The 13,493-nt window shown below is 43.4% G+C and overlaps 1 protein-coding gene across 5 annotated transcripts in view; it reads right to left on the bottom strand.

The window, feature by feature from the left end:
- Positions 1–13,417, bottom strand: part of LOC119161482 (rac GTPase-activating protein 1) — a 109,259-nt gene extending 95,842 nt beyond the window's left edge. For 2 of the 5 annotated variants that reach the window (XM_037413980.2, XM_075879200.1), the window contains exons 1-3: positions 13,242–13,417; positions 8,981–9,077; positions 7,377–7,521 (exon numbers count right to left, since the gene is read on the bottom strand). In XM_037413980.2, the coding sequence (XP_037269877.2) occupies positions 7,377–7,521; positions 8,981–9,071 (236 nt within the window). In that variant the 5' untranslated portion in view covers positions 9,072–9,077; positions 13,242–13,417. Of the gene's footprint in view, positions 1–7,376; positions 7,522–8,980; positions 9,078–13,241 lie in introns of those variants that run through there. The other 3 variants (XM_037413979.2, XM_037413981.2, XM_075879201.1) reach the window with 3 other exon arrangements.
- Positions 13,418–13,493: the final 76 nt, after the last annotated feature.

Here is a 13,493-nt window from a genome sequence, read left to right on the forward strand (position 1 = left end):
TCCAGTATCATGCGCAGTCATTCTAAATGTTGGTCAAATGTTGCAGAAAATACGATGACGTCATCCAAATACACTAAGCATGACTGCCACTTTAATCCTGCAAGAACAGTGTGCATCATTCTCTGCAACATCGCTGGCGCGGTACACAGGCCAAATGGAAGCGCTTTAAATTCGTAAAGGCCGTTTCGGGTTACGAATGCCATCTTTTCACGGTTCCGTTCATCCACCTCTGTTTGCCAATATCCGCTCTTGAGATCTAGGGAGGAGAAAAATTTAGCGCACCGCAGGCGATCGAGTGTATCATCGATATGCAGCAGAGGGTACACATCCTGTTTAGTTACGCGCTGTTTAGTTCGCGATCGAAGCGTATTATCTTTCTTGTTAACCAGCACTATGGGAGATGCCCATGGGCTGTTGGAAAGTTGGATGACGTCATCGGATAGCGTCTTTCCTACTTGCTCTTTTATGATTTTTCTCTCCTTTTGTGACACCCGATATGGATGCTGGCAAATTGGTCTCGTAGACTTTTCTGTTATGATCCTGTGCTTCGCAACCGATGTACGTCGCACCCTCGATGAAATGGAGAAGCAGTCAGCAAACTCTTTTATCAGTGCGTATAAAAGTTTCTTTTGACTTTCCGGGAGGTTATTGTTAACAATAACTGGCGTGCCGATGTTGCAAGTGACTCGTGGAGCGTTTAATGTAGTCGTTAAGCTTTACAGTTCGGTCGTCATGCAGAACTCCTGGATAGCCGTACCTTGGGCGACGTGTTGAAATTAGTTTTCAAAATTCGTTAGTAGGACGTCTGCACGACCATTGGCTAAACGAACAAGGTCCCTAGCGACGATAACTTCCTTGCTCAAAAACAGGCTTATGTTGCCATCCGCTATACCTTCGCGGTCGTGGAATGCCTCATTCTCTACAAGCACCATTCATTATACTGCAGCGTGGCGGCACTGTTACGTCGTCATCAACAACGTGCAGAGCAGTAAGGCCTGGCTCTTCGGCTGCTTCGGCAGGCATGGCTTGTTTGGCCAAGAATGAGACACTCGATCTACGCAAGTTAATTATAGCGCCGTTGGCTTGCAGAAAATCCATTCCCAATATGAGCTCCCTTGAACATTGCAGCAGTACAATGAAGTCAGCAAAGTAAGTAAAGCCTCATATTTCGAGCCTGGCCGTGCATCTACCAAGGGGCGTAATAGGGTGACCACCTGCCGGGCGTATCTGCAACCCATTCCATTTCATCACAACCTTTCTTCAGCTCCTTTGCCATTTTCTGACTCATTATTGAATAATCAGCGCCGGTGTTGACTAAGGCATTCAGCTCATACCCATCTGCTGCAAATATGGCATCGTCACCCTGAAACCGTGATGGAGGATCTTCATAACTGTCGTTATCAGCAGCCTCACCTCCACAGGTCGCTTGATTCAGTTTTCCTGGTGTGGGCTTGGAGAATGATGCCCAGGCCGCCTGGAAGAGCCACGTGGATTAGGTGATTGGTAACACATGGGCAATGGTGATATTGTCTGACGTTGGCGCAGAGTGACTAGACTTTAGCATGTGGAGAGGTATTGTTCAATCTCTGCTGGCCGTTCACCGTTTCGAGGGCATGGTGCGTATAATGGAAAGCCCCTTAATCCAGCCTGTCGGTAAAAGCGGAATGTCTACAGGTGACCTGCTTCTCCGCAATAGAAACACAAAGGCCTGCGCTCATGGTCACGCCAGATGTCGCTTTTTCGGGCCCTTTGATCCATGTAGCGAGCTACGCTACGCGCTGGTGGCAGGTAGGTAGCCGTCGGTTCCGGTAAATGAGGAGCGCTGCGGACTGGGTAAGGAGCCGCCATAGCCACTGCTGCATTGCTGTGTGCTGCGGGTTGCCTAAGTACCTCCGAATACGTAGGGGTGCGTCGGATCGGCTGTGGCTAACGCTCCGGCTCCCATATGACCTGCCTCAGTTCGTCTCGCCTACGCAGACAGACAGTGCCGCTGTAGTATGAGGTGCTTGCAACTTTCTGAGCTCTTCCCTGATCACCGATCTGATGAGTTTTCGCACGGCTTCCATGTCATTCTGCAGGCCTCCAGCGAAGACAATGGCAGGGCCACAGTTAACGTCGCGATCGTACTGCCGGGCCCACTGTTGTAGCATCTTCTTGATGGCTGCCGCTTCGCAATGAAACTCCGCAACTGTTCGTGGTGAGTTGCGAACAAGAAGAGCGAATAGCTCTTGCTTCACCCCACGCATAAGATGACGCAGCTTCTTATCTTCAGCCATATTGGAATCCGCACGCTTGAATGGGCGGATCATGTCTTTGATGTACATCTCGACACTTTCGATGGTGAGCTGGTTTCTGGTTTCAAGAGCAACCTGTGCCTTTTAATTGCGATCGGTGCAGTGATAAATAGCCAGCGCTTGTCGACGAAATTCATCCCAGGTACACAAAGTGGTCTCATGGTTTTCAAACCACGTCTTTGCAAAGTCCTCCAAAGCAAAGTATATACGGCGAAGCTTCTCTCTCTCATCCCAACCATTCAAACTTCCCACTCGTTCAAAGAGGTCCAGCCAATCATTGACGTCTTCGTACAAGTCGCCATGGAATACCGGCGGCTGATGAGGCTGGTTGATCACCACGTGCGCCGGTGTTACCCGAGTGGTCATGGCAGGAGTGGGTATACAAGGATACACAGAAATATAACTAAAACAATGAGAACAATGCGAACAGGTAACATAATAACGTTGTGTGAACATTAATGAAAAAATATTAGGACACAGAAAAAAAGAACAAATACTATGTGCTAACAGATCAGTGCATTTCACATATATATGTTATAGATTTCGGCTACAAAACCCTGCGAAGGGCATGAACGAACAGAACCAGATGATGAATTCCAGTCTTCGATAGAACAGGGGAAAAAAACTGAACTTGAACATGTTAGTCGAGCATAGTAAGGCCTCAAACTTTGGTTGCGATAGCTACTCGTCGTTGACTGTGGGGCGAAGTTTATAAATTCCTTGTTATCTGGCAGTTCAACTGTGGAGGAAACAATGCTTAGCAAGAATTTTAACGACTATTGGGCCACGGGAATGGAGTGGAGTTAAGTGCAATGAAGATAGAGTAGGAGAAAGTGACAAATTACTTCTTAGTAACAGCGCTGCACCTCTCGTGCTCGGAGCTCGAGGCGCGTGCTAGACGGAATGAGTCCTGGTGAATAGGAAGCAGGCAGCCGTTGCTGCTCCGCTATGAACTTCTAGAATAAAGTAACAAGATCCCACATGTCTCTCTGCCTTTTGCTACAGTGTGTTCCACACTCGCCTCCGTGGCTACTTAAGAAGCTGACTGACACTCCCATGTTTAATGCACATATATACCCCATAAAGTGGACGGGGGAATAGCTGGTGTGGTAGCTCAGTTGGGAGTTCACTGGACGCGTTATTCGAAGATTGCAGGTTGGATCCCTGCCCATTGCAAGTTATCTTCTAGCCCACTTTTCTTTGTTCACATTTACATTACAACTACCTCTAATAACATCCTCTATACTTTCCTTGGCACAATTTTCTGTTAGATCTTATTAATAGAGTGTCTAACAAAGAAAAGCCCTTAAATGTACACTTTCCTTCATGCAATGACACTGCTGCTTTAATGTGAAACCTACAGAGTGGGAAAAACGGTTAAATTTACATTTGTTAAACCACAGCAGCGTCATCCGAAAAGCATGTTCGTATTTCGGTATTGTGATATTGAAACAAGGCACAGAGTAGCGCTCTGCTTTTCATATTGTATACCTTTAGTGCAAGGTTTTGTTCATGCACGGAATGACAACATTTCTGTACATTTCTCGCACTCTAAAGAGTGCTGCATATTTTAAGCAGTATCAATTGCTGTCTAGTCCAAAACAATAATGTGCCTGTCTTATAACATAGTTTATCCATATTATTACAAAGAATTAAAAAAAGACTGCATGCCAAAGAAGATGCAGGAAGCCAGCAGCTGAAACTGTAAGTGCTGTACCTTGAACACCTAACATTGAGCCCTTAACGTAAATACCTTTGTATAAGCCTTTACGAATTGCGCTTGCCCCATTGATGGAGGTACTGAGTGACAGTATTTTCCTCTGCACAAGTGATAAAGGCTTCTACTGAATTCTCTTCCTAGCAATGAAAACAAGATGGCAGCAACATCCCAACTTGAAAATCCTACCTACTACTCTTTCAAGCCCTGTTCCTATGATAAGATCATTACTTTCCCAATGAACTCGTCCAAATGGAAACACCACTGCAATGTCAACATCTTTTATTTGGATTAACTCTCATGTAACTTGCAGTGAAATGCACTTTCTTCACTAAGCACACCATCACAATTTCAGATGGTTTGTATACTGCTCCATAGATTGGCGACTTAGGTGGCAATTTCAATTAAAGTTGCACTTAAGTTCATATTGTGCCTATGGGTGGTAAGCAAACATTTCTACAGAAGGATGCATTTTATGTCCAGTATGTTGTACAGTTCATAGCGCTTAAGTGAAACAAAATTCGAGTGTTTTCAAGGACTTTAAAAAAACCTAACATATACTTTTCAAGGATCTAAAATAACACTTGGAACTGCAAAAAATGACACCACTTTTTAAAGCATAAAAATTTGTACTTTATTTTATTTGTATGGTTGCCACCATGACGCACTCAAGTTACCAAGAACTGTAGTCGCTTTTGTGTTTTCAATGTGTTCCGTACTCCTCATGTGACTTCTAAGAGGAGACTCCCCTAGCGATGACACGTCGCAGTTCCTCCTACATGGGAAGACTTTGCCTGATGAGAGTTTAATGTATCTGGTGCAATCTGCTCCCTATAAGCACTAATGCAAGACCAAGATAGCTGGAATATGCACTTGTGCGGCATAATTCTACCACAAACGGCGCGACTGCAGATATCCGCGCACACTTGCACATTCTTCACAAAAAAGCCAGACTTAGCTCCGTTGCTGCTGTAAGCAGGCAAGCGCTACCACAACTACAGTGTACTAGAACAGTACACTGTACTACAACACTGCACTATGGCTAGAGAAACGGATTGGATTGGATGGTTTGTTCGCTTGATAAAACATGGTTGCCAGGCATGCAAAAAAAAATCCACTAAACTATAGCTAAAGGAACTTCGATTGATGAAACTCAAGGACTTTTAGAGACCTAAAACGAATTAAAGGGTTTTCAAGGCCTTTAAAATTCCATTTCAAAATTCAAGGGTTTTCAGGGACCGCTACGAACCCTGGGACTCTGAAACGCTTTCGACGATTGCGTACAACCACATTGGGCCCGTAGAGCAAGTCCTAAGGATCATTTAGAGACAGATTTAAACTTTCTGCATAAATGGGCGATTTATTACAATGATTGCGCTCGTCTTCTCTTGTCCCTTCATCGTCGTTTTTCTCTCGCACTATAACAATTGTAATGCTTCAAAGCTACAAATTACTACATATTACAGCAGCTCAGCCAAACAGGTTTTCAACTACCCACTTTCAGTACACAACATTTACAAGTACGATATCACGCAGGCGGCTGATCTGATTAGATGTGCAATGTGCATCACAGGCTATTTTTTTTATACAACTGCGAACAAACGTTGGTAATCTTTAAAACTCCTTATAATTTGGTTTGGTTAAAATAAATAAAGTGAATACAGTCGCAATTTATAACTAGACTTCAGGACTTTCTAAACACAGTGAACGTTGTCAGCGTGTCGATGCATCCTCGGGTGCAATATGGTGGCAACTCCCATCTAGTAAACAAACTTGGAAACGCTTTTTTTTCCTGCACACTAAATTGCATAAATATCCGATCTTGCTTTCACAAAAGTATTCAAAGTAAACACAACGCAATATCTGAACGTTCTTAATTGTGCAAATGTTTTTTTAGGATTGATAAGATGAGTATCATGAGTATTGTTTAATGCTAATTTAGGCACATCTTTAAGGTAATGTGATGGCCACAATGACAATGTTCCTAGATGTCAGCGGTTTTGCGGTTAGAGGATGCTAACTGCGATCAGTCGAGCCAGCAGCCCAGCACGTGACCCACCAGTGGCTACTGCACTGGTGGGTCTGGCACTGAATGACCAGACACTGGCATTGAATGACTTGACATCATGTAAGCATTCTCTTGCGTCATGTCGTGACGCACAGCCTTTTGAAGGCTGAGCTTAGCCCCAAGTACTCGAAGAAAATGTTGAGGGTGAAAGACTGAGGGGAGGAGAAGGTACCTATTTATTATTCGTAGCTCTCGTCATAAAAGGTGTGGTGACTGAATCACGGTGCTAACGATTTGCTCCAGTAATGGTCTTAGCAAAAAAAAATCGTTTCAAAGATCCTTGAATGATAAATATGTGGATATTGGTGCATAAGAATGGCAGCGGGATACGGTATTAGAAAGCAAACTAATTCTAAGTGCATAGCATTTTTTAATGTACAGTGAAGTTCAAGTAAGTGAGCATATAAACACAAAAAGCCGTGAATAAACCTAACATGATGCTCAGCAACAGGACACTTTACTCGCAGACAACATTTCTTGACAAGCTAGAGGAGCAAAGCTTCTCCCCATGAACTACAACGCTAAGTAGCCCGGTATGGTATGCGTTGCGCACCACTGTGAAAAGTGGTGGCTGCATGCGATCAGTGTTTTATATTTATGCAAACGCCGCTTGGCGTTTGAGGTACACGTAAAGGGAGCGACTTTCTCACGCATGCAAAAACGCAAAGTGACAATGTATAAATTAAAACAAATACGTAAATCTTACTGGTGTGAGCTGTGTCCTGTTTTAGAGAGCTACATGCAAAAAATGAAGGCAGTATTTTTCATATTTCACGCAGGAAATAAGGGTACAATTGTGCTACTACATTCATTAAAGGTAGGATATGCACGATTTGGCTCTCTAGCTTTCGCTGTATTGCCAAGAAATGTCTGCAAGTATAACCAATGAACCCACACTATGGAAACACGTGAGCACTTAATGCAAACATGTTTTATGTGCACAGCAGATGATGTGGGACTTCCAGCATGCAAAATCCCGCTAACATCTACTACACAGGTGAAGTAGCGCACTTCACAAAAACAAAAGCACAAGAACCTCGACATTTGCTACTCATGAAGTGCAAACTGTGCCTATACACTATGATGATTAATCAACAACTCCACCAGTTTTCAACCCTGTTGAATAACAGCTCAGATTGTCAATTGCAGCACATAAAACAATAGCTTATAGCAAAGTAGGAATAAGCAAGCCCTATAACTAACAATTTGAATATAAATAGCTAAATTACAGTGCATGCTCAATGCACAGTTCGACCTTTGTCATATCAAGTAGGGAACACAGTGAAGTAAAGTTTACTTGGTATTCATAAGCTTTCTTTCAAGCTCAACGATTGTTGCATTCTGGGATGCAACAATTTTCTTCAACTCTGCGTTCTCTGCAGCAGCAGAATGCCAGCGCTTACGACACTCTTCTTGGTTCCTTACGAACTCCAAGAAACGCTCTGAAAGAAAAAAAAAGGGGGGGGGGGGCTTTTACAATAAGTGGCAAAAAGGCCATTCTATTGACAAAAAAAAAAGCATGTCTATAGCCCCATGCAGTTACTAGTTATTAACATCATCCCCGTGCACTGGCAAAAAAGCTTAAAAGTAGGCCTCTTTGACCGAGCCCTACTTCATTTCTGCACAGTGAGCCATTCACTGATAGCACCAGAGCATTAAATCAAAACCCATACTCAAGCACACAGGAGAACCATGCAATGCGACAAGTAATGATCAAACTAAAATACAATGATGTTTAAAGGGGCCCTGAAACACTATCAAGTAACCATGGAATGAATTCAATGGATTCAATAGAACAGCTTATTGCCTCATTAATTCAACGCCGCAAAAATTTTAAGAATCTGCTCAGTGCGAGTGAGTTACAAAGGTTTGTCACATGCTGCAATTGCATTCTCTCTTCTCTCGTCCCGATGAAAGCACTGGAAGCTAAGCATGAAGGGATGGCAGGGCCACAGAAAAACGTCACGCCCGCCTCGTGACCTTGAGCACTTTTTTTTTTGAATGCGTGGATTTTTTTCAGTGCGATCGCGCGTGCACGCGAGGACAAGTAGCGGCCTCCGGCGACGATCTCTACAACGAACGAGCAGGCCATGTTCAAATCAGCCAATGGCTGATAGATGGGCTTGCTACGTGTGAATTTTGGGCATATTCAGTGATTTGACGAGAGAAGAGAAAGCAATTTATAGCTCAATTTCATTTTATTGCGAATTCCAGGCCGCGTGCCGTGCTATAATATTTGGCTCGCGTGTTGTCGGCAACCTCTGCTACCGATAGGCAGCATTTTCTGACCATGCTCAAGACGTGTTGCAAGGCCCCTTTAGGTTGCCGAAATAAAACTACTATTGTTTGCAACAGCTCTCATAAGGCACAATACAACAAAATATATTGATGAGCAAATACAATATAGATTTTAAAAAACAAAACAAAAAATGCCCTATTTATGAATCAAAGGACTGAAAATTGAAGCCAATAAACTGAGTGCATAGATGTTTGGCTGGAATTTGCGAGAGATTCTCTGTAGTCAGCTTGTTCCCATTGGCTATGTTTTAATATTAACTTTGACCTCCTCCTAATAAACCTTAAAAGGTGAGTTCGTGTCACCAGTGGTCGCGTTAGTGCCTGCCACCCACTTTTGTTAGGGTAAACGTACGCTACTGACACGCATCAACAGCACTTCATGTTAAATAATGATACTGTGTTTAAGCTTAGTACACACATGCATGCGCTCAGACACACACCCAAGCAGAGAGAGAAAACCATTCAGGAATGGTGGCAGCAATTCAGAGTGGTGTCAGTAAGGTGAAATGCTGGATGAATATACCCTCAAGAAAGAAATGCCACTGGCGTAGTTCTCGCAAAACTAGCTTTTAAGGGGATTAACTTCAAGAAAATAAGCCAAACCTTCCGTTGTGGTATCAGTGGTTGCGACTCCCTTTCGGCAAAAATCATCGAATTGTGCAACCAAGGAAAGTTTGGATGGTCCAGGCGCCATGGCAGTCTGCAAAAACAAAAACGCTCACTCACTTTCTAGCTGATGCAAGGTTATTAAAAAAAATGCAGAGTAGTCTCAATAACACTGTTGAATGGGACATTAGTAAACTTAAGCGATGACAGTCAACATCACTACAAAAGGAAAAAGTACTACTATTGCAGCACCTTGAACATAGAGCTGTGCAACAAATGGATCACACCGGCAAAAATGGCAGAGGACAAAATAGCCAGCACTGGCGTGAGTAACATGAAGTCAAGAGAAAAAAAATTACCAATTTTATAGGATTCAACTTTCTGCAAATTTAAAATTTGCAGAAAATTTATGGCATTGCTGCTGCACTGGTTCATGGAAGAAAAGGAGCACAGCACAGTGTAATCATGTAACGCAACAAAGTTTTAATCGTAAATATTGCACTATTATAACGCAGTGTCTAGCGTTACGTATAGATGTAACAGTAAGAGCCATTGCAGTTACGTCTGGAGACAAGAACAAGGAGTCAAAGTTATGTTCGGCTTGATAACAATACAAATAAAGCTTTTTAGACAAAACGGGCTAACCTGTTGTTCGAGGGACGTATGAGGTTATTTGGTTCAATTCCCACAGATCATGCACTTTTTTTATAGATTTCTTTTCATCATCTTTTTGAAGCAATACTTTAAAACTATAAGATTATTGCAATGAGAGCAGTTTAATATATATATAGCAAATCACACTGGTGGCAGAAGCGTATGCTCCAGACTTTTGCGGCAGTGATGCGCGTCACTCGAGCGAAATAATGGGGGCGACGAAGGTGCACCGCAAAATGGCAGCATTCCAGTGACACAAGCCAACCACTCAGACTAACAAAGTGCAGATTACACTCAAATTCGCATTATGAACCACACGAAGGAGGTAACTGTAGCAGCTGATCACCCTTATGGCTCAACGTATAACTTGCACAAGAGTTGTCCGGACATAAGAGCTGTTGCATCTACATTTGGCATAAGAATACAAATCTAGCCTGTTAAGACTCTTGATCGGCTCTAGTGATGCAGAATCAATAAACAAACAACACCACCAACAAAAAAAAAAGCTGTAAAGTCATAGCAGGCTAACAAAAGGCTACAGAAAATTTTCTTTATGTGGTGTTCTTCGTCTTCGCTGGGTCAAGCAAAGGTGATGATTTGGCAATGAGAGAGTATGATAAGCAGAATACTGTGAAGAAATGTGTCACCGTGTTTAGTGCGCATGTGCAAATCATCACGAGCACACCGAGTGATTGCTGCTTAGAGAAACAAAGGAAAACCTTTCCTTGTAGAGCAGAGTTAAATGTGCCCCGTTCCCATTTGCCAATCACCGTGCTAAGTTGATTTGTGTGAAATAATTTCTATACCAGGGGACCAATAAAAAGATAGCGAAGGGACTGAGAGTAAGATGACTGGTATGGCTTTATTAAAACAATGCAACAGTAAAAGACTTGTAAGCACCTTGCCACACTTCTTGAGCATGAACAGAAAACGCTGCCGATTGGTAGTCAAGCTGCTGAGAACGCGTTCCAACTATCATAGCGCAGCACAAGGCCTGAAATTCACAAATTCTCAAAGTGAGCTGAAAATCATTTTCTCTTCCCTCAACAAATGATACTACAGGCTCAAGAATAATTATGTCCCACGGTCCCAGGCCAAGTACCAGCCATTGGTTGATTTGGGTATGGTGCGCTCGGTCATTACTGGGGCTACTGCTGGAGGCCGTGACTTATCAGCGTGTGCACACGATCGCGCTAAAAAGCCGTGCATTCGATTAAAAAAAAAAAGAAGAAGAAAGTGCTCAAGGTCTTCAAGAGCACGTAATGTATTTTCTTCCCTCGTGCCATCCCTTTTCATTTAGCTTCCAGTGCTTTCGTTGCGACTTGAGAAAAGAGAATGCAATTACAGCATGTAACTACGCCCATACTGGATGGATTCTGAAAATTTTTGCAGCGGTGATTTCGCGAGGCAATGAGAGCCTTTAGTGAATCCCTTCTATGGCTGCAAGAAAAAGTGTGGCAGGGCCCCTTTAAAGGATTGTGCACTTTGTCTTCTTTTCGCACCATTTTCACAAGAGTGAAAACTGTGACAAATATATTCGGCCTAATGGGAAACTGATCAAAAACACACAGGATGGCCATCAGCCAGTAAAAATGAGTTCCTATATCTCTACCACCAATTATACATTACAATGATTTGCATCAGGGTAGTTGGTAATCTTGCATGTCGAATGATTGCAGCTAATTTTAAACGTACGCACGAAGAAAAGTCAGCACCGTCCTCGTGTTTCTTTCCTTCATGCATAAGTTTAAATTTAGCTGCAACCATACGACAAACAAAATCATGCAACGCTAAATGCAAATGTGGAAAACGACCAATTGACCACCACCTCGCAAGCTTGAAGCACAAAAAAGGTATCACAGACTTGCAGTCGACACGTACAATTACGTTGGTTACGCTAAGTGAACTTTACAGGTCAGTCTCTGGAGCAACTGGTACCAACTGCAAGCCCTTTATGTGCAATAGCTCTGCAGAAAATGTATAGAGAAGACCTTCATTGACTGCCAGTATTCTGATATTTTTTTCTTTTGATTAGTTTAAGAAGTGGACCAGAAAGAAAATACTTTTTAGCTTATGAATCACTTTGAATAATGATATTAGAAAGTTAATAAAAAACTTCTGTGCTCATCTACGAAAGTTTTGAAGGCCAATCTTGGGATGAAACTCTGTCTTAGGCTGACATCACTGTGTGACACCCACGCTCATCCATGGAGGAAGGGAAAATAGTTTTTCCTTCCTCCATGCGCTCATCTGAGGGTGCTCTCCACCATAGTTTCTCACGAGTGCACATACCATGGTGTGGCACGTACCCAACCCGTCATTAATGTTGTGTCTAACAGCGCCAGCTGTCCCACCACTGAAGCATGCGTGACAGCCGCTGGCAATAAAGACAAAAAAGCGTTTGTTTACGTTTTTCAGTGCACTCTGAAAGACAAGTAACTATTTCGGCCGTCTTCCAGAACGCCTTCCGGATGCCAAGAAAAGCCACATCGGAAGATGTGACCGTTTCAAAAAATAACGGAATCCACTAGACCACAGCCGAAGATCGAAGGTGGTTCCAGCTCTAGTTATGTCTGTATGTTACGATAAAACTGCATTTGAAGTTACGTTCAATACGTTTCCTTGCGGTGCGTTTTCTTACTTCGCCATTTTTTGCAGTGTCAAAACTACTTTTGATGCTTCGCGATCCGAACTGCGGCTATAGCAGCCCCAAGCACAATGTACTGTATGACCCACAACATATTTTTAGCGCAAAAGTAGAAAACCAAAGTACTCAGAAAGGATAAGAAGAAAACACAGAGCAGGCACGAAGTTTTATTGCAGCACTGTAAGTATGCCGTGCCAGCATGACTGAACAGAATGAGAGCGTCTAAAGACCGCATATATCAGTAGACACGCGGGCCAGCTGTCCTATGGACCGTAACCCTAAAGATCATTCGATACGAGCACGCAAACCTCACGTAATTCACAACGCAACATACAAAGACAGCTAACACATGCAGCGCTGTGTGTGTTACATTCGTCAGTCCTTGTTGCGCCGTTCGTACATTCAATTATGGCTTACCGATTTGCCCAAGTTTCCATGCTTCACACCCTCACTTAATTCTGTCACATCCTGTAATACAACACGGACAGCTGCAATGGAAGAATTTTGGCAGAACACGTCCACAGTGCTGGCGGCGTCTAGACGTAGCGCTATCCTTTACGTCTGGCAGTAATACTAGCACTGGTTGCACTTACGTCTGGACGTAACCCCAAACACACAGATTAATCATTCATCCAACAATTGATCAGCACTGCGAGAGCGAAGTAGTAACGGCAAGGCTCAGTTTGGTATAGCATCACCGACGCCTAAGAATCAATGCAAGAAATTTGGCAGAATACGTCCACAGTGCTGGCGGCGTCTAGACGTAGCGCTAGCCTTTACGTCTGGCACCAATACTAGCACTGGTTGCACTTACGTCTCGACGTAACCCCAGCCACACAGATTAATAATTCATCCAACACATGATTAGCACTGCGAGAGCTATGTAGTAACGGCAAGGCTGTTTGGTGTCGCATCACCGACGCGTAAGAATCGCGACAAAAAATTAGTAATACTAACCTGATACGTAAGGGCCGGCAATGCACCTACCTTGGGCGAACGCTACGAAATCTATATTCTAAGGTTTAAACAAATAAGGACGTCACGGGCAGGACTCAAGGCGCTCAAGGCGGCCGCCCGTTACCGAACGTTCAAATTCTCGAACCAGCACCATAAAGAAAGAAAAAGATAAGAGAGGACACTCCGCGAAACCTGGCTTTAGGAAGTGCGTCACGCCTACGTAACGAACTAGTGCTTTCACCAAACGTCAGA

The sequence above is a fragment of the Rhipicephalus microplus genome, chromosome X (assembly GCF_043290135.1).
Source record: "Rhipicephalus microplus isolate Deutch F79 chromosome X, USDA_Rmic, whole genome shotgun sequence".
In the NCBI taxonomy this organism is placed as follows: domain Eukaryota; kingdom Metazoa; phylum Arthropoda; class Arachnida; order Ixodida; family Ixodidae; genus Rhipicephalus; species Rhipicephalus microplus.